Source organism: Pararge aegeria, chromosome 5 (assembly GCF_905163445.1).
Source record: "Pararge aegeria chromosome 5, ilParAegt1.1, whole genome shotgun sequence".
Lineage (NCBI taxonomy): Eukaryota > Metazoa > Arthropoda > Insecta > Lepidoptera > Nymphalidae > Pararge > Pararge aegeria.
Genome location: NC_053184.1, coordinates 1,947,069 through 1,970,613, shown reverse-complemented (window position 1 = coordinate 1,970,613; position 23,545 = coordinate 1,947,069). Strand labels below are relative to the sequence as shown.

At 36.8% G+C, this 23,545-nt stretch overlaps 1 protein-coding gene across 3 annotated transcripts in view; it reads right to left on the bottom strand.

Moving 5' to 3' along the window:
- Window positions 1-1,748: 1,748 nt before the first annotated feature.
- Window positions 1,749-23,545, bottom strand: part of LOC120623700 (teneurin-m) — a 389,304-nt gene continuing 367,507 nt past the window's right edge. Inside the window, exons 5-20 of one of the 3 annotated variants that reach the window (XM_039889874.1) lie at window positions 18,212-18,373; window positions 17,073-17,369; window positions 14,415-16,217; window positions 13,738-14,015; window positions 13,237-13,453; window positions 12,326-12,730; window positions 11,697-12,032; window positions 11,185-11,392; window positions 10,445-10,471; window positions 9,469-9,685; window positions 8,936-9,112; window positions 8,041-8,449; window positions 7,676-7,928; window positions 3,622-7,408; window positions 3,090-3,461; window positions 1,749-2,811 (exon numbers count right to left, since the gene is read on the bottom strand). In XM_039889874.1, the coding sequence (XP_039745808.1) occupies window positions 2,455-2,811; window positions 3,090-3,461; window positions 3,622-7,408; window positions 7,676-7,928; window positions 8,041-8,449; window positions 8,936-9,112; window positions 9,469-9,685; window positions 10,445-10,471; window positions 11,185-11,392; window positions 11,697-12,032; window positions 12,326-12,730; window positions 13,237-13,453; window positions 13,738-14,015; window positions 14,415-16,217; window positions 17,073-17,369; window positions 18,212-18,373 (9,305 nt within the window). In that variant the 3' untranslated portion in view covers window positions 1,749-2,454. The remainder of the gene's footprint in view (window positions 2,812-3,089; window positions 3,462-3,621; window positions 7,409-7,675; window positions 7,929-8,040; window positions 8,450-8,935; window positions 9,113-9,468; window positions 9,686-10,444; window positions 10,472-11,184; window positions 11,393-11,696; window positions 12,033-12,325; window positions 12,731-13,236; window positions 13,454-13,737; window positions 14,016-14,414; window positions 16,218-17,072; window positions 17,370-18,211; window positions 18,374-23,545) is intronic. The other 2 variants (XM_039889875.1, XM_039889876.1) reach the window with 2 other exon arrangements.

Sequence of the window (23,545 nt, the reverse complement as noted above, 5' to 3'; positions counted from 1 at the left end):
AGTAAGTAGATATACATAAAAAATGTATACATAGATTTTTGTTTTAATGCATTTATAAAAGTAACTATACAATGTATATGAAAATTAACTTTTTTTTACGGTTAAAAATAATAAAACGATCCGATCAGAGGTACTGTTGTTAATAGCCTAACGGCCTGACAGTTTGACTCATCTGCTATATATATAGTACAATTATTAATTCTGTATGCTAAAAACCTTAACTCCTTTATAAATTAACCAAGCGTAAAGATATGTACAATGTTTTTTACACGTTACATCATTTAAGTACCTATTTACAAATTAGAATTCTTTATACATCATAAAAAAGATAACTATATGCTCTATTATATATCACCGCAAAATCAATAACTACATTCACAATAGATAATATTATATATACTGTATTGTTATATTATTATTATTTAATTATTAAACTAAAAGTACACCTTACAGTCACTAAATAAAAGGTAAGACGTATTAAATTACAATGTATTGCTTCGTTTAGTCACATTTTGCAAAAATATCACCATGCGTCGGCCTCCTCGGCCCGGAGTAGAAGATTAAAGTTCATTCCGTTTTTTTTTTTTTAAATTTTATAAACTCCACGTAAAAAATATCGACGCCTTATCACCATCGCTCAGTCATCTAGCATTTAAATTAATACTTCTAACACGGAGTAGACACCACAATTTAAATAAGACATTTATGGACATACAATACCCTAATAAATCTACATTTTTTTTTACATAATTATTCTTCTTACTGACTTACGACATGCTTACCACTATAGCAACTTGCACAAACACCAATGAGAATTTTGAGGTCACAGTCTCCTACTTACTATTATAAAATAAAATTGTTGTATTGCTACCAATTTAGTTGTATAGAAGTCCATAAGTTAACTGACACCGCTTATAGTAGTGCCATCCCTTTTCCACTCTTACCAGCTGTTAAGGACATCATACTAGAAGATTACTAAGTTTAAGTCTCGAATACTACCGTATCGGAACGATCATTCACTTTTTATTGCTTTATATCTGGCAAATAATACATTACGATTAAGTTAGATTCCTTTTTTGTTGTATTTTTCGTATATTGAGAATACATATTATACTTAAATATTTAAATATATTATTTTACAAAAACACTTTTATAATATTGTACATACTATATTTTTTCAGGTATTCAGAGCGCACAATGACCACAGATACAAAAAAAAATAGGGGAAAAAATTGAGTAAAATCAGTCAGTCTAAGATAAGTCAGCAAGAAGTATTGACCCTAGTCGGTTACTGGAAAACTACCGTTCGATTATTGCACAACACACGCAGTGTTACGTATTCACGTTACTTTTTTTTTAATTTTTAAACTTTCCTATTTATTAAAGGACTTACTGTTAAGGGTTACATGAAGCAAATACTATGTCGTGGCAGTAAAAAAATAAAAACAGGCTTTTTTACTTTTTTTTTAAAAAAAACAATATACTCTACTCGAACAGTGTATTTCAATAACAAAAAAATCTATAAAGGTTCTAATAAATGCCCTGTGATAGAACTTGTCTAGAGCTATTTAAAATATTAAATATTGTTCTGAATGCTTAGGTGAAAATTTGTTCTAAGTATCTCTACTTTTGTGATTATGGGAACTTCTTTTAGTTTAATAGTTATCTATAAAATAAAAAATATTGGGTCAATAGAATAATTTTAAGATGCTTAGATAAAATATAAAATTATTGCTTATATAGTATAGTATTGCGAAGTAATAGAAGGACCTTAGGTCTAACAATACAAAAGGAACAACTACAAGAATAAAATATTACTTATTTACAAATACCTAAATGTAGGGATTGAAAGAAATATTTGGCTAAAATACGTTAGGAATACATGAGTTTTGTGAAAAATTACATTAATCTAAGCGACGTACGTATATAGGATTAAAAATAATGTAAAATAATATCAAAATTGATTAGTAGTTAAATTGTGATCGAGTATGAGTATTTTCAGTTTTTAAAATATTATGCTCAGTTCATTATTAAGCGTTATTTTAAATGTTTTTTTTTATGACTCGTTACCCTGTCGTAAGTTATTTCAAGAGATTCATTAAAGATCGATTAAGAGAGTGTATTATAAAACATAGGATTTTAAAAAGGGTATGTTTCTCTAAGATTAAGCAAACCAAAAGTGTCCTACTTCCTAAAGATTCCAATGTAACCATTTGTCCGCTTCACAAATCCTATTCTAGCCGAGCCACCTCAGTAGAATCCTTTCATCAGTCCAGGGAAACCTAAATGCGTCTACACTACTTCCATCACAAGAACTTCACATACATAGTCCACCAAAAACGTCAGTCCTATAAAAATAGTAAATAAAACTTCCTACGCGTATTCGAACGCAAGCGCCATCTTGTTTTGGCGCAGAAAGTAAAATTGCGCGGTTTTATGGCACGTTTAGAGAAGTCACGAGCGATGACGCGCGCGGCCACTCTTTCTTCGTTTCCTTCTACCGTCGCGAACGAACACTATGTTCGCTGGGTCATCTGCCAATTGTGGGTATCTAGAGACGGAGTGGACATCCCTGGCTGCCCATCCATCCACTATACCGTGGGATATGAGTTCCTCCTTTTCCTCTTCGGTCCAGGATCCTCTTCCTTCCCAACCAGCGGCTACTAGAGCCTTCTCTCTTTCCCAAGCTCGAGCAGCTGCTCTTTTATGAGCATGCTTAAGAAGCTTGATTCGTTCTTGTGCTGGATCCACTCCGTACCGCAAGACAATTACCGCTTGGGCAGAACCTTTTCCAACTGCATGTACTCGAACCTAAAAAAAGAAATAAAAAGATAAAAAAATTAAAGGACTAAAGGGATTTTAATGGACAATATTAAAGATTTAAATTCTTATAAAAAACAGCAAGTTTAAGTCAGTGCGATTCTTATCATCTGCAAAAGACTTATCATCTGTGGCTTACAATTGAATACCTTCAAAGTAAGAGTGGCTGAGAATCTCGGAGGCAAGCAAGTAACTAGACCTCATCATTGCATTCAATGAGGAGTTATTAAGTTACGAACAAAAGACTCCAATATAAAGCTCAAATTTACCTCTAAACCTTGATCGTTGGTCTCGTCCTGCGATACATTGAACTTGCCAGACAACCGTCTTAGCTCTTCCATATCGTCTCTTATCTTCAGGGAATTATCCTTGACGAAGTAGAATACATCCTGGTCATGAATGCTGAAGTGGACATCCAAGAAATACGAATTGTTGAACACAGTAGTTATAACGTCTTCTACGACGCTGTTTGCGCCGTCTGCCACGCTTATGAATGCTTTTCCATCAACTCTGGATATGAGAACACCTTCCCCAAAAACGCCACGTTTGTAGGAGACTCTTGGAAGTAGGTTTCTTGTGATTGGTTCCATTTTTAGTAGTGGCGTCGGAACAAATTCGATGTCGGATAGTTTATCGTTCACCTACAAAAAGATAAATATTTGTTAGATTTGCAAACTGTTGAAGATTTTCTAAAGATCTTCAACAAGAAAACACCTGGCACATAAGAAAATTACCAGGAATAAAATGGTTATTACGATAAATTGTTTGTTACATAATTAAAAATATACAGCATGTTCTTACCTTTTCAATAATACATTGAAGGCCAGACATAACACCAAAGTCAGGAGCAAGTTGAGGAGCCGTAACTGATGTCCTCGGTTGGAATATCATATCAGTTATGTATTTTGCGCCCATCATCTTTTCTAAGTCGTAACCGTACAGTTGAAGCCAGCTGGATAAACTTGTCATATAAGGTACATTCTGATCTCGATTAATAGGATCATTATTTCTAAATCTGTATATGAAAATGTCTGTAGGCAAACTTAATTTAGTTGCTAAATGTTCCCAGCTTGGCGTCATCCATTGTCCAACCACGGGATCGTACAAACGGTTCTCCAAATATACCAAATTGGTGTTATAGTCAAATATACCACCTTGGAAGTCCACAGGTAAGTAAAATCCTGGATTTGTATCTTTAACTATCTTTCCGAAAGGACTGCGTTTTATTTCTTTTATAATTTCACCATTCACATCAAATATGACAAGAGGCGAGCCGTTGTGATCGGTAGCCACATAGAAACGTTGATCCTCTGTTTCGATGCAGGTTAAGAAATCTCTTTGGTCGTACAAGAATCGAATAGTTTTTTCTGATTTTGGGTAATGCATGTGCGTAATGAGATTGGGTGTTTGAGGGTTTGTATAGAAGAATTGTGTTATGTTATCCTTATCATCCTTCCAAGCTACCAGCCGGTTTCTATCATCATAGAAATACCACATCTGGAACTTATCCCTTTCAAATGCATGAACAAATTGTCCACGAGAATTGTAACGGTATTTTTGCTCTCCGCGTCGTATGACAAATCCACGGCCATCATAGCTACTGAATTCAATATCCCCGTACTGAACGACTCTATCGCCGATATCGTAGCCGAGGTAACGTTTATCGCCATGTTCAATAATGCCAATGATGTTGCCGTTCTCATCGAAAACGTATTTCCAATCATCCTCGGATCCAACCACCTCCATAAGGTGACCGTCGTAATTATAACTAACTCGTTCGTTAGACGATGTGTCGCCAATCATCATCTTCTTCGATTTAATGCGATTCCTTACATCGTATTCCAGTTCAAGACGGAATACGTCGAATGACTTGATGTTCATGAGAACCGTTTTGATTCTGCCGTGATCATCGTAATCGGTAATCGTAAAGTATTGCTTGCTTGTGTCTTGCATTACTGAACGGTTGAATGTGTTTCTGTAGATTCTCAAATCGCTTACGCCCTCTAAGATACCGAGATTTTGGTTGTACTTCAATCTTAATTGCGGCATTTCCTTGCTATTGATGTTCATGTCTATAGTAGAAAGACGTGCATTGCCATCATATTGATATTTGAAATGAGCATTATTCAGTCCACTCTTTGAATTGAATTTCATCTTCTCGTCTTTAAGAATGCCTGCATGATATTTATAGTCTTGTCTCAATTCGTAATCTGGGTCAGATATTTCTACATTTTTCACGAGATGGGTATTTTCATGGTAAACATATCGAATAGCCGATGCGCCGGCAAGTATGGTTTCTAGCTTCCCAGTACTATCGTAAACGTATAGGATTTTGCCAGATTGATGAGGAAATATTTTAGCCAAAATATGACCGTCATCGTTGTACAGTATTTCGTACGGATGCCTATTCATTGGTGAGAAGTATTGGTACTTGAAATAGCCCAAAGATGTCATTAGAGCAAATGTATGAATATGTCCCCTTGGTGTAGTGAGGTTTTGAAGAGCACCAGAATCATCGTAATCCAAGAGATAGTCACTCCCTCTTGGCGTTGTAACTTTGAGAGGTAAGCTTGTGAACATATCTCTAAACGAGTAAGCCAAAGAAGAACCATCACCATTTCGAATTTCGTGCAATCTTCCTGCTCTGTCATATCCATAGGTCTCATTTAACTCTCCCCAACGCCAACTTGTAAGCCTATTGAATCTATCATAGTCGAGTTCGACTTCTGCAAAGATACCACTTCTAGGTCCCCATTTAACCGGTCTAGCCATTCTGTCATAGGTGACATTCAATAACTCTACTTTATCGTCCATAAATACTGCAACTGTGGACGTGTCTCTATCGTATTCCAAGGTCAATAGATTTTCTCCGTTAACTCGAAGTTTACGACCTATCTGGGCCACTGCCTTGCTGCTCTTTCCTTTATTAGATTGCAGTCTTCGTAAAAAGTATCGCCATTCGAAGCGATTAGCTAAATCACCACCGACTTCAGTTCTTTGTTTAGCTGGAACAGGATAGCTTTCACCCAGTATAGGATCGATTTCCGATAGAATCGTATATGGTACGGTGTCGGTGGATATGATATGACCCCATGGCATGCTAGACGATATACTACCATCAGTTGAAATAATTGTCTTCGTTTCGGCCTCGCCAACCTTTGTATTTACCGATGAACCTTTAATAAGTATTGAAACTGGTTTCCTATTGTTTTCGCTTACAAGAACAGTGGCACCTTTCAGACTTAAATCGAACGTAAGATTAATTATTCTTCCAGTTGGAGTTACAGCCGAAGTCAATCTTCCAAATTCGTCATATTTGTAAATATAACTTCTTCCAGTGCTGTCATATTTTGCTTTGAGTAATCCCGTTGTGCCGTGATAGTCGAAAGTCATATTGAAATTGTCTGGTGTTCGCAATTCTTGGAGCATTTTCATTCGTGACATTTTCAGTCTACACTTCTGTCCCTTGGTGTTCTCAATTGAGTTTACAAGACTAGAGTAATCACGAAGCAAGAAGACTTTGTTGCCGGCAGCGTCAGTCACAGTGCTAAGTTTTCCATTACTCGTGTTAACCGTATAGGTAAACACGTAGTTGTTTTCGCCAGTGAGAATGTTCTTGGTCATTACGTGTTGCCCAAATCTATTAAATATATAAGTTTCTTGCGTGTCTGGTGCGTAAATTTCATATTCTCTTACGCCACTCGCATCCGGAATGCTAGCCATAACTGATCTAATTCTGTAGTTAGCCTGGTCAGCTATATGGACAATACCGTCAGGACTTACAGTTACTGCTGAGATGGTATTGAATTTTGAGTTAGACGCTAAGAAATGATCTGCTTCGAAACAATCACAACCTCTTTCTAAACAATTGCACTTTGATTCAGCACCGGCGTACAAAGAAATTTTTCCATCAGTAGTAATGAGCCTCACTCTATTGATCCTTTGCGAATCGCTTTCAGCTACATACAAATCACCAGCAGCACCGAACGCAATGCTTTGTGGCATTACAAGAGTAGCATAAGTTGCCAGTTCCATGTCATATCCTGTCAAAGGCGATGGGCAATGAAGGGGTCTTCCGGCAATAACCTTTACTCTTCCATCTGGAGCCATTTGTAGAATCATATGGTCATCGATGATGTGTAAGCTGTTATCTAGCGGATTGATTGCTAGTTCCGTCGGCCACCTCAAATGAACTTCTTCTACACTCAACGTTCCTTCACATGGTATTGGTTTCCAATGAGCTCTATGCATATGATTCCCAATGACTGTCGTGATGATGCCATCTCTGTCTACCATTCTTATATTGGTTCCATCGGCGAAATATACAACGTTATCAGTTGATACAGCAACACCTTTTGGATAAGCCAATTTTGCGTCTCTTGCTAAAGCACCGTCACCGCAGTGTGCTTCATCTCCCGGAAGACATCTTTCTCCTGAACCTACAACAGTTTCCCAGTTTCTTTCGGGATCGCTGAAATCATCAGTGTTGCGAACTTTGATGATTTGATGGGACTCTGGATCAGAAATGTAAAGCGTTCCGTCCAATGGTGAAAGAGCCATGTGATATCGGTAGGATACCTGTGTGGCACTGTAAAGAGAAATAAATTAAGTTTAAAAAGAGAAAATGAACATGCTTAGCCACAAGGTTTTTGTGAAAGTATGAATTTCATGATAGTATTTTTTTGCAATACTCATTAATAGTAGTTTTAAGATACTTTTAGGCTATAATTAATTATTTTGTTTTAATTCGACCTAACTAACTTAATTTAAATTTAATGTTTATTTTTATATTTTGGAGTTACGGCTAAAAATATTTATAATAATTGATATCTCGATTATTATTAATATTACTTACTTTAATTTGACAACAGTTCTAACTGTGCCATCGGTGTTGATTTTCCTGACAAGATTAAAATCTCCCACAAAGATGGAGCCATCAGGTGCTGCAACTAGTGCTACGGGGGCAAGTAGTCTTTGCTTTACTGCGGCTCCAGAACATTCGTTGCCGCAGTCAAGTGCCCGCTGACGACCGTCTCCCATGGCGGTGATAATGAGACGAGGTTTGTGTTTCAGATAGATGTTAGTACCGTCACCTTTTTGAAGTATGCCTGAAAGAAGGAATATAAAAATAAATGAAGGTAATTTGATAAAATAAAATTTAACACAATGAAATTCTACACTTTGGGCTACAATTAAAATGTTTTATTAATTTTCAAATACCTTCATGGAAATTGTATCTGTGATGGATATCCAAATTCCACCCACCAACGTCAGAAATACTCATATCGTGACCACTCAATTTCGTCGTCTGTACATTCCAGATTATGTCTTTACAATCAGTGTATTGATAACCAACTTTGACTAATGCTGTAGTCACTCCATATACTCTTTGTCTATACACGTTCAGTCGATTCCATGGATATGTGAACTTAATAACTGGATCTGCTTCAAACGTTTTCTCGAAAAGAATTCCTTCAATGGTAATCCTCAGATGTATTAGAGCTAATGTGGCTGGGACTTTTTCTGGGGTAAGTTGGAGTTGGATTGTGGAGAGGTATCCTGCTGCTCTTGAGCTATGGTAGACTAAATTAAGGCCGGTTCCTGGGATTTGCAGACTTTCTTGGACCACCTGGAATATAAAATTGAAAACTGATAATATTGACTATGTATTTGTATATCTGGGAAGTTTTTTTTACCAAATTTGCAAAAAGAAAGGCTATCTAACGCAGAAAACTTGTCCAATCTTTATGTGAAAATGACAGAATGCACTTAAATGTGGTGTATAATGTTAACGTTCATAAATTTATATGACGATAGCCTTAAAGCCCCAATCAGGCATACAATTGCGGCTTCAATACCTCCTGGATTATCTTAACTTTACAGATGCGAAAGTTCGAGATGATAACGGTATAACTCGAAGTTTTAAAGATCTAAAACTATATTGGATTGCATAAACTAGTGTCATAATTTTCAAAGAAAAACATATCAAATGGCATATGAGTTTAGAACGTAGAAAAATAACAGTTTCTGGTACAGAATAGATTGTTTTATCTGGTCTATTAAATGTTAAAGCGTATTTCTGAGTTCACTTATCTGATATAAGTGTAACACATACCTGAGATTCTGCAAGTATAGCGCTCTTATCAGGACAAGCGCCCTGGAAGCCATGCTTCCATGTGGCCAGGACAACAGGCTTCATAGCATCGTAGTCGTGAGCAAGGCATGCCTGAGGAGGTCCCATGCCACCTTTATCGTCTAATGTTGTCATCACCACTTCATCGATTATCACAACCTGAAAGGAATTGAAATTTTGAATGTTAAGTGTTCAATGAACCGATGTGTGACTATTTTGTTTAACGTGTCTAATAAAATAACAACAACGAATGGATTATTAAGAGATATTTAGGGATCTTTAAAGTTGTTAGAGATTTAAAAACTTGAAACTGCGGATTCTTATATCTGCTATAAATAAAATGCGGTTTATAAAAAATATTACATTTTTATAGATTAAGACTCGTAAAGCATATTCAACTAATAGTTTTGTAATAGATTGTTTTCGCAAGCGAAACAAAATTTTTTAAACTATGTTTTGTACATATTAAAACATACCTAATTTTTAAAGAAATGTTATAATTTCAAGAGTCTTACCTCATTCCAAGGCACAAAAACGACCTGCGTGGATCGTTTGAATGGCGCCCTCCCGAAGTGAAGAGTCACAGCCCCCCCTCCGTTCACAAGGAGGTCGAACCAACCGTCCTCCCTCGTTAAAGTAAACCCTTCCAAGGGCGTGGAAGTGGACACCCTTACACCGACTAAACCGGAACCCAGAGAAGTAACCACTCTACCCCTTATGACCGCAGAACGGCTGAAAGTTTTATAAAACTCGATAAAGGCGATGTTAATAATTTTGATCATTATAAAATAGAACCATTCTCAAATTAGAATTTTGATTAATTATCAGATACGAATGAGTAAAATTTATCTAAATTCACATTCAATATTCAAAATAGGATTAAATCTTGATAAAATCAATTTGACTTTAAAATGTTATGTGATGATTTAGAACTTCATTCAACTACTTAAGAAGAGAAAATTATGTGAGGTAGAAATAAATAATCTTAATTAATATAAATTGGGTTACAAAATTATTTTTACATATTAGGTTAAACAAAGTACAAGTAAATGTTCATGGGTGGTTTAAAATTAAAGTAAGTGGAATTGTTACAATAGTTTATAAAAAAAACAACATTCCTGCTATTGAATAATAAGGTACTCGTATGTGTTTTATATTATCAAAATAAGATATAATATTGCTTTGTTTCTAATAAAATCACAAATCCAAAACCCAAAACTATTCTACGTATTTCTGAATACGACCTGAGGAATCTATGTATATGATATATAAAGTTTTGAACATTTACATAAAAAGCGTAACACAAAACTCACAGGACACGAATATATAAACAAATATACAACATATAACATCATGCAAACGACTATACTTGTACAAAATATGTCTGCTATTAGGCCATAGAGATGCCTAATATAAATGTATATCTAATACAAGTATAACTATAAATATGGGCACACACACCCCAACCTAAATTGGATTACTATGTCTTACCTCGTGTTGAAGTGATTCCAAAACATACTGCGCAGCAGAAAGACGAGAAATTACATAGAATGAGTATCAATGGATACGACATCGTTAAAGAAGAAGAAACATTAAAACATGTTGCCCTTGTACCAAATTTTGATAGTTACAATGATTATCGCAATTAATTCGATACATTGGATGCCAAATTAAACAAGCTAAGCAAGAGGACTGAAATTTTAGCCAATAACATAAATTGCGATGATCGTGATGTAATAATCATAAATTTAGTACTATGGGATGTTAGTAATTAATATTAAATAATAACATATTCTTGAACAAAAATAACATGCAAGTGCCAGTTTTTGTTAGACATTAGTCGGATAATGATCGAATTATCAGTTGGCATGAAAACACAAATGTAAATTTTTTAGGTGTAGAAAACAGAAATTAAAGTGAAAACACTCTTATAAATAAAACGAAGGATTGACTGGGGCACAACATTGCGTATCTTATATATAGATATATTTATTATGTTCCACAATAATATAACATTTAGGATCAATTGATGTATCGGAAATACCATCAAGTGCTAGGTCTCCACTTGCGAACATGCTCGACGTAGTTAAGACATTTAAGACATTTTTTTAAGTTTAGTCGTTTGTTTTCAATAACATTACGTCAAGCTTTGTGATGCTCTATCGTCGAGTATGTATCTTTGTGGGGACTCAGCTTCAAGTCTAATCTGACACTGAACACTTATGTCTTACCTTTCGTTAAATGTTTCCTGTTTGGCGTAGTTTTGGAGGCTGCCTTCATCTATGAGGAACTTCATTCTTTCGAAAAAGGATGCGGTGATTGCTGGGGGTTGCTTTCTGAGGAGAATATCTGTTGGCTTGGGCGAGGACACGCAAAGTTGGCTTCCTTTGCAGGCGGCGCTTTGGCAGCATTCTGGGTCTTCACAATCTACTAAGCCATCTATAGACGAAAGAATAACAACAAAATTAAAAAACATCTTTCATAAATAGAAGATAGTTTTCGCAGAGAATAACAGTTATTAAACTACGTTTTCAAATAGGAAGCATATTCAAAAACATAAGGCCAAAAATAGATTTGGCTTTTTATTTGATTGCTGCCGCTGATCTAAAATTTAGGTATCGATATTTAGATTTTTATGTTGCCAAATGTAATGATCAAAACTTATTCGTTAAAATTACAGATGCATTTAAATATTAACAAGTGTTATAGTATTTAATATTAAAGTTATGCTAGCAGTAGGTACCTTTGTCATTATCCTTGGAATCATCACAGATTTGTTCTTTCAGCGTAGTGCAGTCTGGACCGTCCCATCCATCGAAGCATTTGCACTCCCAATGACCGTCATTCGCGACTCTACACTGACCATGTCCTGCACACCCTCTAGGGCAGCCTTCCAATGTGCAATGACGTCCATTCCAACCAGAGACGCAGAGACAAGTGCCGTTTTTACATTGACCATGGTCGCTGCACCGTGAATCGCAAAGTTTGGATGTGCAATACTCTCCTGTCCAACCTGAATCGCAAACGCAGGATTCTCCGACGCATCTTCCATGTGGACCGCAGTCTAGATCGCAAACCTCTGCAAAAAATAATATCGTTATTAGTGATTTGGAGGAACCAACAAGAAACCAAATTTAAGTTGCGTCTAACTTTCGAAATATTTATTAACCTGAATTTTAAAAAAAGCAACGGTTTATCTCTTTTTCAGGCCTTTTTATTAGTCGAAGTAAATACGCCATATATAAACTACTTAATAAAAACATCAGGCAGTGATTTTATTTCAATGATAATAAAAGAAAAAAATGATATTTTCCACTAAAGAGAGCTGAAATTTTCTGTCTTTTTAGAAATTATGCGTTTACGAAACATTACCTTTAGAGCAGTCATCACCCGACCACCGAGCATGGCACGTGCAGGTTTGAGTATCAACATCGAAGGTTCCATGTCCTGAACAATCCGGCAAGCATTGCAGAGCATCCTTATCCATCGTAGCACAATCTAGACCTTTCCATCCTTTCTTGCACACGCACGCGCCTTCGATGCAAAAACCGTGGCCTGAACATGTTGGATGAGGACAGTCGACTTCTTCACAGAACTTTCCTTTGTAACCTCGGACACAGGAGCATTTGCCGTTAACGCAGTGGCCATGGCCATTGCAGTCTGGGACTTCACATTCATCGTGACGCAATGAGCACTCTTTGCCTTTCCATCCAGGGTTGCATTGGCACTCTCCGTTTATGTACTCTCCTCTTTGGCTGCATAGTACAGGGCACACGCCTGAAAATAAAGTTGAATTTACTTTGATTATTTTTTTTAGTAAAAAGTTTCATTTCTTAAGCGGAACGGCGTCTATTGTCAGCCCATTTACAAAGAAGATTTTTTTAGACTAAAAGCTTAAAATTAGAATAAAAGTTTAGTATTATATGATATTTTGGTTTGATAAGATTTAATTTACATAAGTTCCGAATTGTTCATAGGTAGCGATGGTTCTAATTTTATAGTTAATTAGCAGTTGCAACGTCCTCTGCGTTTCCTTTGTTTTTTTTAAATCCCGCTAGCACCAATTTTTTTTTTCCAGGATTTAAACTATTTATATGAAAAATTTTACCAAGATAAGTTAAGCGGTCAAACTATACCGCAGAAATTATTTACTAGCGGTCTTTTTCTGGGTACGTCATCCTATAGGAAGCGAACTATATTATCGGTGCAACGGTTCAGCCCAACATAGTTACACATAGATACACAGATACACTTTTTTATATTACTAGTATGGATTTACTCACTCTCACTGCAATCATCTCCTCCAAACCCAGGCTGGCATTGACAGTGCCCCATAAGACACTCGCCCTTGCCGGAGCATCCGTTTGGACAGTTGTGCGTCATGTCATCAGCGACCATGGCTATGAAAGAAATTTCCTGAGGATCCCCATCGTCGTTGTATAGAGATAGAAACCAATGACCTTGTTCCATGTAGTGGGTTACTTCTTTCTTTACGGACGGCTGTTGAACAAAAAGGATTAGGATGATTCAAGCATGTGTTTCACCGGAATTTATTTAAAAGTTTATTTGACAACAAAAGTGGCGCTAACCCAATGCGGTAATAAAATAGAGAATATAATTCAAAAAGCCCTCATTTTTGATCGATCGTGAGAAATTTAATGTTAAGTATGAATTTTAAGTATAATCGTCGACATAGCTAAGGGGCCTGAATGTTGCATTGTATGTTTTTCATTGAGTAGGTAAAAGGTATTAGTAGAATTTATTTCTAAGATTTGAATACTTACATGTGAAGCCCTAGTAGTTCGAGCTTTAAATCCGCTTAGGACTTCTAAGAAGTGATATTGAGTATGCGTCGGCAGAGCGTTTCGCCTCGCATAAACTCCTATGGACGCTCCTCGGGGTATCATATAGTCAAACTTCACGTAAGCAGCTTCCGATTGGTAGAATTGCATATTCCAGTAACTATATGGAGGGATTTCTTTTGATAATTTTTCACCTAAAGTAATTTGCTTAAACGTCGTGCCATCAGGAGGAAAAGATTGTGCGGGGAACGTTCGCGCACCTATAAAATAAAAAACAATGTTATCACCACGAATTATGGTAAATTTAGAAATAATTAGAAGCAATGTTTTTGTATCAAACCATGCGTTAATGTGATGATCTAACTGCTACAATAAAAAAATATATATTTAAGTTAATATTTGCAAGAATTACATACGCACTAAAATAAAACTTAATTTCATATCTATTTATACGTAAATCTTGTAGTCGAAAATATTATAATCCATAACGGAGATACATGCAAAACCAAATCTACAGGAGGCAGCTAAGAAGACTCTACAAATGTATTTAGATGAGCATGCGTATTAGTACATTAGACACCAATACTAGAGAAGACCCGTTAGAAAATGGTTTGGCGATCGTTAGTTAATTATCAGAACGCAAATTTTTGAGACCTCACCTTCCAATATAAGTATTGGTGGAGGCTTTACTTTGGGGCATAAACATTTCGGAGCACCTGTAGTTGTAAACATATCCGATTCTGTTGTAAAAATGGTGGAATCTGTTGTCGTCAGGTCATCAAAAGTGTTTGACTCTGAAGAATCTAGTGTAGTCACGTCTTTTGTTGTAATCGTATCCAATTTTGTAGAAAATTCGGTAGTTGCATCCTTACTGGAAACTGTCGTTGAGATATCATCTAAAGTTGTCTCTAGGGACTCTGTGATTCTCGTTTCATCTGTAGTACTTCTTATTAGCACGTCTGATGTTAAATTTTTTCTATAAGTCATGGATTCTGTAGAATCTCTCATAATTCCAGAACTTGCTTTATTGGTAGTGGTTTTATCTACATAATCATCATATAAGTCACCTGTAGTAACAGTATCGCATACAGGACAAGAGCATTCGCAGCTTCCTCCCCAATTCTCTGTATTCGCTAAGTTTTTAGTTGTTTTTATAGGATTCTCTATTGTCACCGGCTTATTGAAATTTGTAGGCATAGTTGGCTCAGTATCGATTGGCGTTATCTTTATAGTCGGTATTTCATTACTATCGCCAACTGTAGGCACTGTTACAGTCAATGAATATAGCGGTTTATAGGAATCATTGTTTGCATCATCTGAAGATATAGTTAGATTAATCAAGACATGTTTGGCGCTTGGTATTGGATCTGAACTTTTTGTTTCAGTAGCAATATTTAGAGTTGAAGGCGCAGTAGTGGAAGGCTTCAATTCAGATTCAGTTGTAGTGCAAGTTTTATTTACAATATCTGTACCGTTAGTAGCACTCTGTGAAGACTGTGTTATTTTTAAAACATGCTCGTCTTTAAGAAAAGCGTTATGGGTGGTAAAAATAACTGGCCTTGCCGTCGGAGTATTTGTTACTTGTTCTGTCGTACTTGAATTTGTTACTCTCACTGGTGTGGAAGGCGTAGTTGGCGGAATGTCTGTCGGAGCACTTGTTTCTATATTAGTAAGGTTGTTACGGTCCCTTTCGTATTGATATATTTTAGGGTCAGCGGCCAATTCAGTGGGATCGTGAGGATAAATATGTAATTCCTCCTTTACTTTGTTAAGTTTTTTAAATAGATTTACATACCGAAGCTTTTGTAACCCATACGCATAAATCGAAGGAAATGAATCGCCTTGCATATCTTTGGGTTCGTAAGCGATATTTTTTTTATTTTGCAGTTCGATTTCGAGAGGTTGATCCACTTTTATTTCGTTGTTAATTTTATATTCATATTTAGGTTTTGTAGTTGTTGTTATTTTAGTAGTATCCCGCGATGTCTGTGTAGTTTCGTTATTTTGCAAGAGTGTCGTTATTTTTTCAAGCGCTGTGTTATTAGTTGTTAGATCACCAGTATTAACCGAAACACCAACACTGCTAGACACAGAAGCATCGTTAGAAACCATGGTGACTTCCGTTTGCTGTGTGACAGTATCCTCCGAAGACACACCATGCACTAAGCTACTAGTGGTCTCAGAAGGCGAAGTGATTAATTCATGCACATCTACAGTAAAAGAATCCGTGGAAGAAACAGAAGGTAAAGAAGCATGCCCATCTATACTTCTACGTGGGCGCGAGTGACTTTCCCCTTTACCTGAGGCTGACGACGTCGAACTTTGATGCGGTCTTGCTAAAGATTTGTTAGTTGACTCGAGTGTCGTCGCTTTCGAAGCTGGGAACTTATCCGTTGAATCACCAACTAACACTGAACAAGGTTTTGCGTTTTGATATGACCAGTTGTCAGTAAAATAGGACGCTGTGAACAAAATTAGTAAATTAATTACATTATTTTTCCATATTTTTTTATTCATTATATTCGTACAGAAACCCGATTAAGCCGAACAATCGTAATTGCTTTTTAATAAAAATAAAAAGTCACACATCTGAACAAATTTATAAAAAGAAGGGAAATGCGAGGAATAAAATATTTCTAATCAAATAAATTTTGTTTAATGTCATCAACATTAAATGTACTTTTTGGGTGCGGTTGAATTCTGCCACTAATAATAACCTAGACCCTCACATATCATATCGCATTAATAATGACAGTGTATAGTCAGTACATATTTGAAAATTTAATGTCCGTTCATAAAAACATTTCTAAATTGAAGAAAAAATGTGACTGCAATAATTTAAACATTAGGAGTAAGAAAAAACTTACAGTGCAATATACTAGGTTACATAAAATTCATAATTCGTTTAAAGGAAATTGCATACAATTCTACCCATCTTGGAGATGTCTCTTAAAAAGTTCAAAGTTTGTATTAAACATAAGATTATAGAAAAGTCCTTTTATAGTATAAAGGACTACGTAATCGATAAAAAAGCTTGGGTGTGAATTATTGCTCTAATTCTAATTTAGTTTTAAGTTTACGAATGTGGTCATCGCCATGATCTCACTACCGTGTAATTCTTACTTACGCATCAAAATCGCCACCTATGGGCCTTCTTTAATACAGATATTTTTGACTTTGACTTGATCCATATATCATACATTACAGATGTATTGAGTATTTGAAAATGCTTTGCCTGTGGCTCGCTTCGTTATAGGCATTGAGCTTAACAGAGATCTGGCTAATCGGGTTTCTTTTAGATTTTATATGCAACGTACCTGACATATAAGAGGCAATAGATAAAAGAAGGACAAATAAGACTATAAACACGATGGCAGTACACTTCCAAGAGCACCTCGACGAGAGCCCCTTTCTGAAGTGGAATCGGGAGGCGGCCGGGGGGAAGTGGGTCGCCCTGAGGTTGTTTCTCACGGGGAGAACGGGCACGGGCACGCCGAAGGCAGGGTGCCGGTCACTCCGGTCCATCCTCTCTAAGGTTCCTTTCTCTTGCTTTCCTGGACTGCTGCACGACGAGTTAGACTTGTAGTCCATAGACGGATTCTTTTGTATGTCCCCTGGAAAACAATAGCAGTTCATTAAAATTTCGTTATGTTTATTGTGTAAGTAGTACGTGGAAAATTAATTGTTTGATATCTTTTTAACTGAGCATAACAGAGTGCTAGAAAATAATCATTATAAAATATTATTTATCGCCCGCGTTCTTCGCTCTTGTTCTTTGCGGTTTTTTACAAATCCAATGTGAACCGTCTGTTTTCCTGGTATAAAAAGTAGGCTAGTAACAAACAGACACACGTTCGTATTAATAACATTAGTAAGGATTACTGAATTTAGATAAAAAAATCCACAATCTTTAAAAGTTTCAAGCATACTATTTGCATCAGATACGTCCTTTTAACGAAAAATTCGACGTTTCAATTGAGAAAATGTAGGAGAGCATATAACTGATCTTATCAACTGAAGGCACGGGAGTTCCTAGAAGGGGTATGTCACGTGAAGTTCCAAATACTTGTTTTGGTGTTAATTCGGTCGTTCCATCGGTACATTCTAAGATTGCTCACCATCATCATCATTCCAAGCTTATGAATCCCCCATAACTGGGCACGCTGCTTTAAAACACATTAGCGGGTTTTAACAATTATGATCTACATGGAAAACGACAATTTTCTTACTCTGGTATTGGGAATGTCTCGTCCCACTTACGATTTGAATCCAGGACCATTTTATCCGTAGTTGAAAATGATTAAGGTAAGATATGCATAATAATTGATCTATTTACCTGAACTCACCTAGAAGTTTCCAGAGGCGAGACACACAGATACGAAGTCAATCAAGGTTGCCGGTGGGCGGCCGTTTAATCAGGGCACGCTGGGTTTGTTTATTTGACTGATCTAATTACCTGAAGGCACGTAGAAGTTTCCAGAAGGTGTGCGCACGAGGCACGAGGGTTCGAAGTCGACTAAGTCGGCCGGGTTGCCGGTGATGCGGCCGTTCAATCGGGACATGGTTGGGTTGCGGGGCGGCACATCAGGCGGCGGCCGGGGTCCGTCGAGTAGACAACCTTCAAAGAGGAGACAAATAGGTAAGTTACTAGTTTCAAAATGTTGATTTACCGTTATCTCATTGGGGCATAGCGTAGCTAGAAAAGACTTGTTTTTTGTTTTATAATATCTTTGTATATTCGAGTATAACCAACCATGCCGGCATCGTTTAGTAATACATCGTTTATTACGAGGAATTTCGTTCAGGAAACTGCGGTGGTAAATTCATTACTCTCTAATTACAGTGGGGCGAATCGTTCTAAAAGGGGCCGCTACAAAGAACCTCCAGCATTGTGTGGGGTACGGAACCCGGCTTTCTTTCCGCGAATGGAGCGATCGGCGGTAAAAAAAAACAACACAAAAACCCTTTTAAAATTAATTGAGTTTTCTTGCGGCTACATCGGCCGCTTCAATAAATTAATTAACGCTCGAAGGAATCCTTAAAATTTGTCGAGGATCAAAAGTTGGCTGGCGGTCGGGAGCTGTACTCGCGGCACGGCTTAGTAAGCTTACAGTTCAGAAATGGGCATACATCGCGGGCAACAAAAACAAAATTACTTATTTCGTGGTCAACCGTAAACAAACCTAAATCAAAAAGGGATTGGAAAGGATGCCGGATTTGAAGACTCGGCGTTAATGTGATTACTACGTTGGTGCTATTTTTGCCAAGTGTCGATACACTTGGCTAAATTAGCAGCTACTCTTGGCTTTGCCGCAGTTCTAAATTTCGCCAAAAGCAAAGAGAGAATCTGTCTGGTGCAGTTTCTTATTACTTCGATTTTTAAAATGCTCCTGATTGACAATGAACCATTGTTAACACATTGTAAAGTCAACATTTGAGGATGCACGGTATCGGAGCAAAACGGGTAGATTCTCCTTCTTTTCGCGGAGTAAATTAATCTTCATGTTCTTTGTATATCATGGAATTCCGCAAAGTAACGCCTGCTTCTATCCTTTTCGTTTAACTACGTGCAGTATTTACAGTTTGAACACAAATTAAATAATTTCGACTTCCGACTGCCGAGCAACAGGCCCGCCTGTATGATTGGTTATCTATGGTCGGGTGGTGGGGTAGATAATGCTTCGATTTTCCATTAACTTATATTAGCGATGGGAGAGGCGGCCGCGCCCGCGGCTCCGATGGCTCCCGATCTAATATATTTCCTTTATTAACTAACCGTCGGGACACGCGATCTTTGATCCATTTCCATAGCCTCCGTAGGCCCGGCCGCTGTTTACAAGCTGTCGACTGGTAGCCTTTACTTCACTGTACCCTTTGTGCCTTTAGGATTACGTAAGCGTAACCTGTCACCTTTTTTTATGGTTATAATTGACGGACCAAGTTGGTCGCCCACCTAATGGTAAGAGGGCACAGGTCATGCAAGGAGCACTTCCTGCATCCATCAATTTGTGCCTGTAATTACACCGGCAACCACGCCTTTCAGAGCGGAACACAGCATTGAAACAATGCTGCTTAGCGGCAGAAATAAGCATAAGTTCTATTAACCACATATATTATTATACCTTTTAAAGATTCATTGAGTGTGTTCTAGCATATTTAGTAGGAAAAGCCTGCTTGGGTACTTGAATGACGTCATCATCATGAGAAGCTTTGATGTACCATACATTTTTTACTAAGTCTGTACTACAGATTTTTATTTAACTTATATTTTAACAAAAGAACTAGCAAGATAATTGTGGACAAATTAGAGCTTTAAAGCAATACTTATAAGCTGTATTTTACGATGAAGTTCCGTTCCGTTTTGATTATCGAAATAGACCCTTATTTTGCGAGCGTACTAGTCTTGTACTAACAGTTTTATATGGTCAGTTTGTGCTTTGTCCGTCCGTCTATCCGTTCATCTGCCTTAAGATATTAAGCTGTTATTTAAACTGAATATCCCATGAGAATAACATAAGGTATAATGTGGGTTGCTCAAATCTTCCTCACTGTTTTTCACTGCTTTAGTAAACGAAATTCGCATGAATACCGCAGAAGGTTTCAGAGTACAGATGGGCATTTTGAGATTTATATATTAACTACTTCAACCCTGCGGTGTTTCTTCTTTCTTTCCTAAGGAAGTTTGTCAACCTCCATGGCGCAACGGTAAGCGCTGTGAATATAAGTAGGAGGCCCCGGGTTCGATTCCCGGCAGGGACAATTAGGGAATTTATAATTTCAGAATTTTCTCTGGTCTGTTCTGTTAGGAGGCTTTGGCCGTGGCCCTACTTACAAAGACGTGCCGCTGAGCGATGTTGCGGTGCGATGTTGCGTAGAAACCCATTAGGGGTATGACTACCAAACTACCTAACGGGTTAGCCCGCTACCATCTTAGACTGCATCATCACTTACCACCAGGTGAGGTAAATTGTGAAGGCTAACTTGTAGTGAAATAACAAAAAGTACAAGATATATATTGGTGTAAAAATCTGAATGTTTCTATTTACCACATTATGGTGTTTTGCCAGGTTCTAAAGAAGCCTATGTTACTCTCTGTCCCTTCACTTAAATCTACCTATGCTAAAATCAAGTCGATTGGATACTAAGTTACATTGTGAAGCAAGGGCAAAAAAAACGAACACAATTTCGCATTTATAATATTAGTATAGATGTTACAAAAAGATTTAAAAAATTTACAGGATTGTGGAACTCAGAATAAAAATCCTATTTGTAATAGTAAATAATTGTTTATTATGAAACACAATATAAGGTAATTTAATTATCATTTAAATTTAAATGGCAATATATATACCGTTAGCAAACCAAGTTTAATATAAATATTTCTATACCTACAGTTCATATTTCATGTTTATTCTTTAACATAATTGTTTTATAAATATAACCTGAAATAAACTATTTAAATAAATTACATTATTTTAATTTCATTCTACTTTATTTCATTATTATTTAATTTCAATTTTATTTTAATTCTATTCTATTCAATTTTATTTTTTAACACTAAAGTATAATTTTTTTATGAATTAGTAAAATATATTTAGACATTCATTTTGTATTTAAAATGAATTTAATTTTGAAATTATTTGCAAACGTTGTGAAAACCAGTATTACTGGTTGAAGCTGAACATTCACTTAGCTCAAACGTAGACAATTGGACAGGAAAAAATGCATTAGCTGTTGGTTTTCCAAAATAAATATATAAGTTTAACATTCCCGTTAGTAACTTTCAAGATCGAAGATGAGTTCTAATAAACAGTAACGAGTTTTGAACCTGTCTAAGCATAGACAATAACGTTGCTAATTAAATAAAATACAAATGCGAATCACCACAGACTGGTTCATATGTAGCCAGTGGACCATAAGGCTTATAAAACTTCCTTTGCTATGTCTTCTTCAGTAAGATTATTACTGAAAAACTCTTACAATTTTTTTTACTGTGCAGGAAATCCTGCATGTCGTAAACCTTACAAAAAAAGAATAGGAGCGTTGTAACGAACTTAAGCTCGTTAGTTATTGCATACATTCTGATTAGCGTTCATTAAACGAGCTGTCCTTAATATAAGCGGAGATGTAACGCGGCAATTTATTTTCCGGCCCGCCTGGGGATGAACTATGGAAAGCCGCGTTAGTGGCTGAAGCAATAAAAAACTATATAAATCATAATCTCCCTTAATTCTGTTCGCTTAGAAATGTTCTATTATGTAAACAAGTATCTGTTCATTTAGAAAAGTATTTTTTTTCTTTTTTTCCATTACAAGTTAGCCCTTGACTGTAATTTCACCTGCTGGTAAGTGATAATGCAGTCTAAGATGGTAACGGGCTAATCTGTTAGCAGCGGCGTGCACAGCGTTTTTCTCCTTTATGAGTTATACAAATATTTTAGGGTAGGCAGGGCTTTTGTGCATGTATGAAGTGCACGCCACTGTCTGTTAGGAGTATGGTTAACCCATACCCCTAATCGTTATGTAAGCGTACTGTAACTTGTGGTAAACGATGATCGTCAGTGAACGAGAGGGACGTGGACGAACGTGGTCTCCAAAGCAAAGCGGAAGAAGCCAAATTAAACTTGCAAAGCCCAAACTCCTCGACATCCAGTTACCAAGTACCAATCAACTCAGCCTAATTAACGTAATCGATTGATTAGTGTTTTAAACAAATAAACTTATCCAATAAGATTAACAATGCAAACATTTAGCAAAGGACAATTCTAAATGACCACGGTAGGTCCTACCTAATTCGGGAGGACAAGCGTTGCCATTAATACACACGTCACTCTGCGCTCAAATACAAAATGGCAGCCATTTATATTGAGTCGGGGAGTGGGAATTATGTTAATCGGACGAGTGTCCTTTGTGTGTAATGGCTAGTTTACATGATTCCAGTAGCATTCTAGTCTAGATACCGCATTGTGTAACCAACACTACAATCAATCTCATCAGCTTATTATTACAATGGAAAAACAGTTTGCCTGACCGTTTTCGGCCACGTTTGTAAATCTCCGAAGAGTTTTTCCAACTACGCGGAAGATATTATAAGATATTACAAGTGTGTGCGCAAACACAGCTGCATTCGCTATTCCCTCACTCTTATAGCCAATGAGAGATCAGCTTCGAAACTACCAGAAAGAGATTTGACAGCGTAATGTGAGCTCCGAGGCACTTATTATTTGTACATAACAAAAAACAGAAAAGCAATTAAAACACAGTGACCAGCGTATACGAATTGGTTGCCTTAACGCTACTTACTACCATATTTCAATTCCTTAGTTCCAAGTCTACTTGACTTAAGTGTTTTCGAAATAAACGCAGTGTATCCGTAGGACTGTATTCAGAATCGAGGGACTGGAATGGTGTGAACCGGCATTTATGTTAATAGGACAAGTGTCTTTTGTGTATAATGTCGGGTAATTACTGGGGCACCTCCCAAGGCTCGCGGGGACACTCTGTCTTGTGGAAGGGAAGCTGGGAGAATTCGGGAATTCGACACTCGTTAACCAAATCGTCTCAACTTTAAGGGGGGACGCGATTTTGAATGTCGCCATGGGATTTGCCGATCGAAAAACTTTATTTTTATTTTTTTCCGTTTCCTTATGTTTTTTCTGTGTAATGATATTGGGGGCACTTGATGTTAGTTTTACGAAGATTTTCTTGCGGTAACAACATTCGATTCAGGGCATACTTCCAGATTTTTTTTGACGGACTAAGTAGATGGCTGTATACTTGACAGGTCCCTG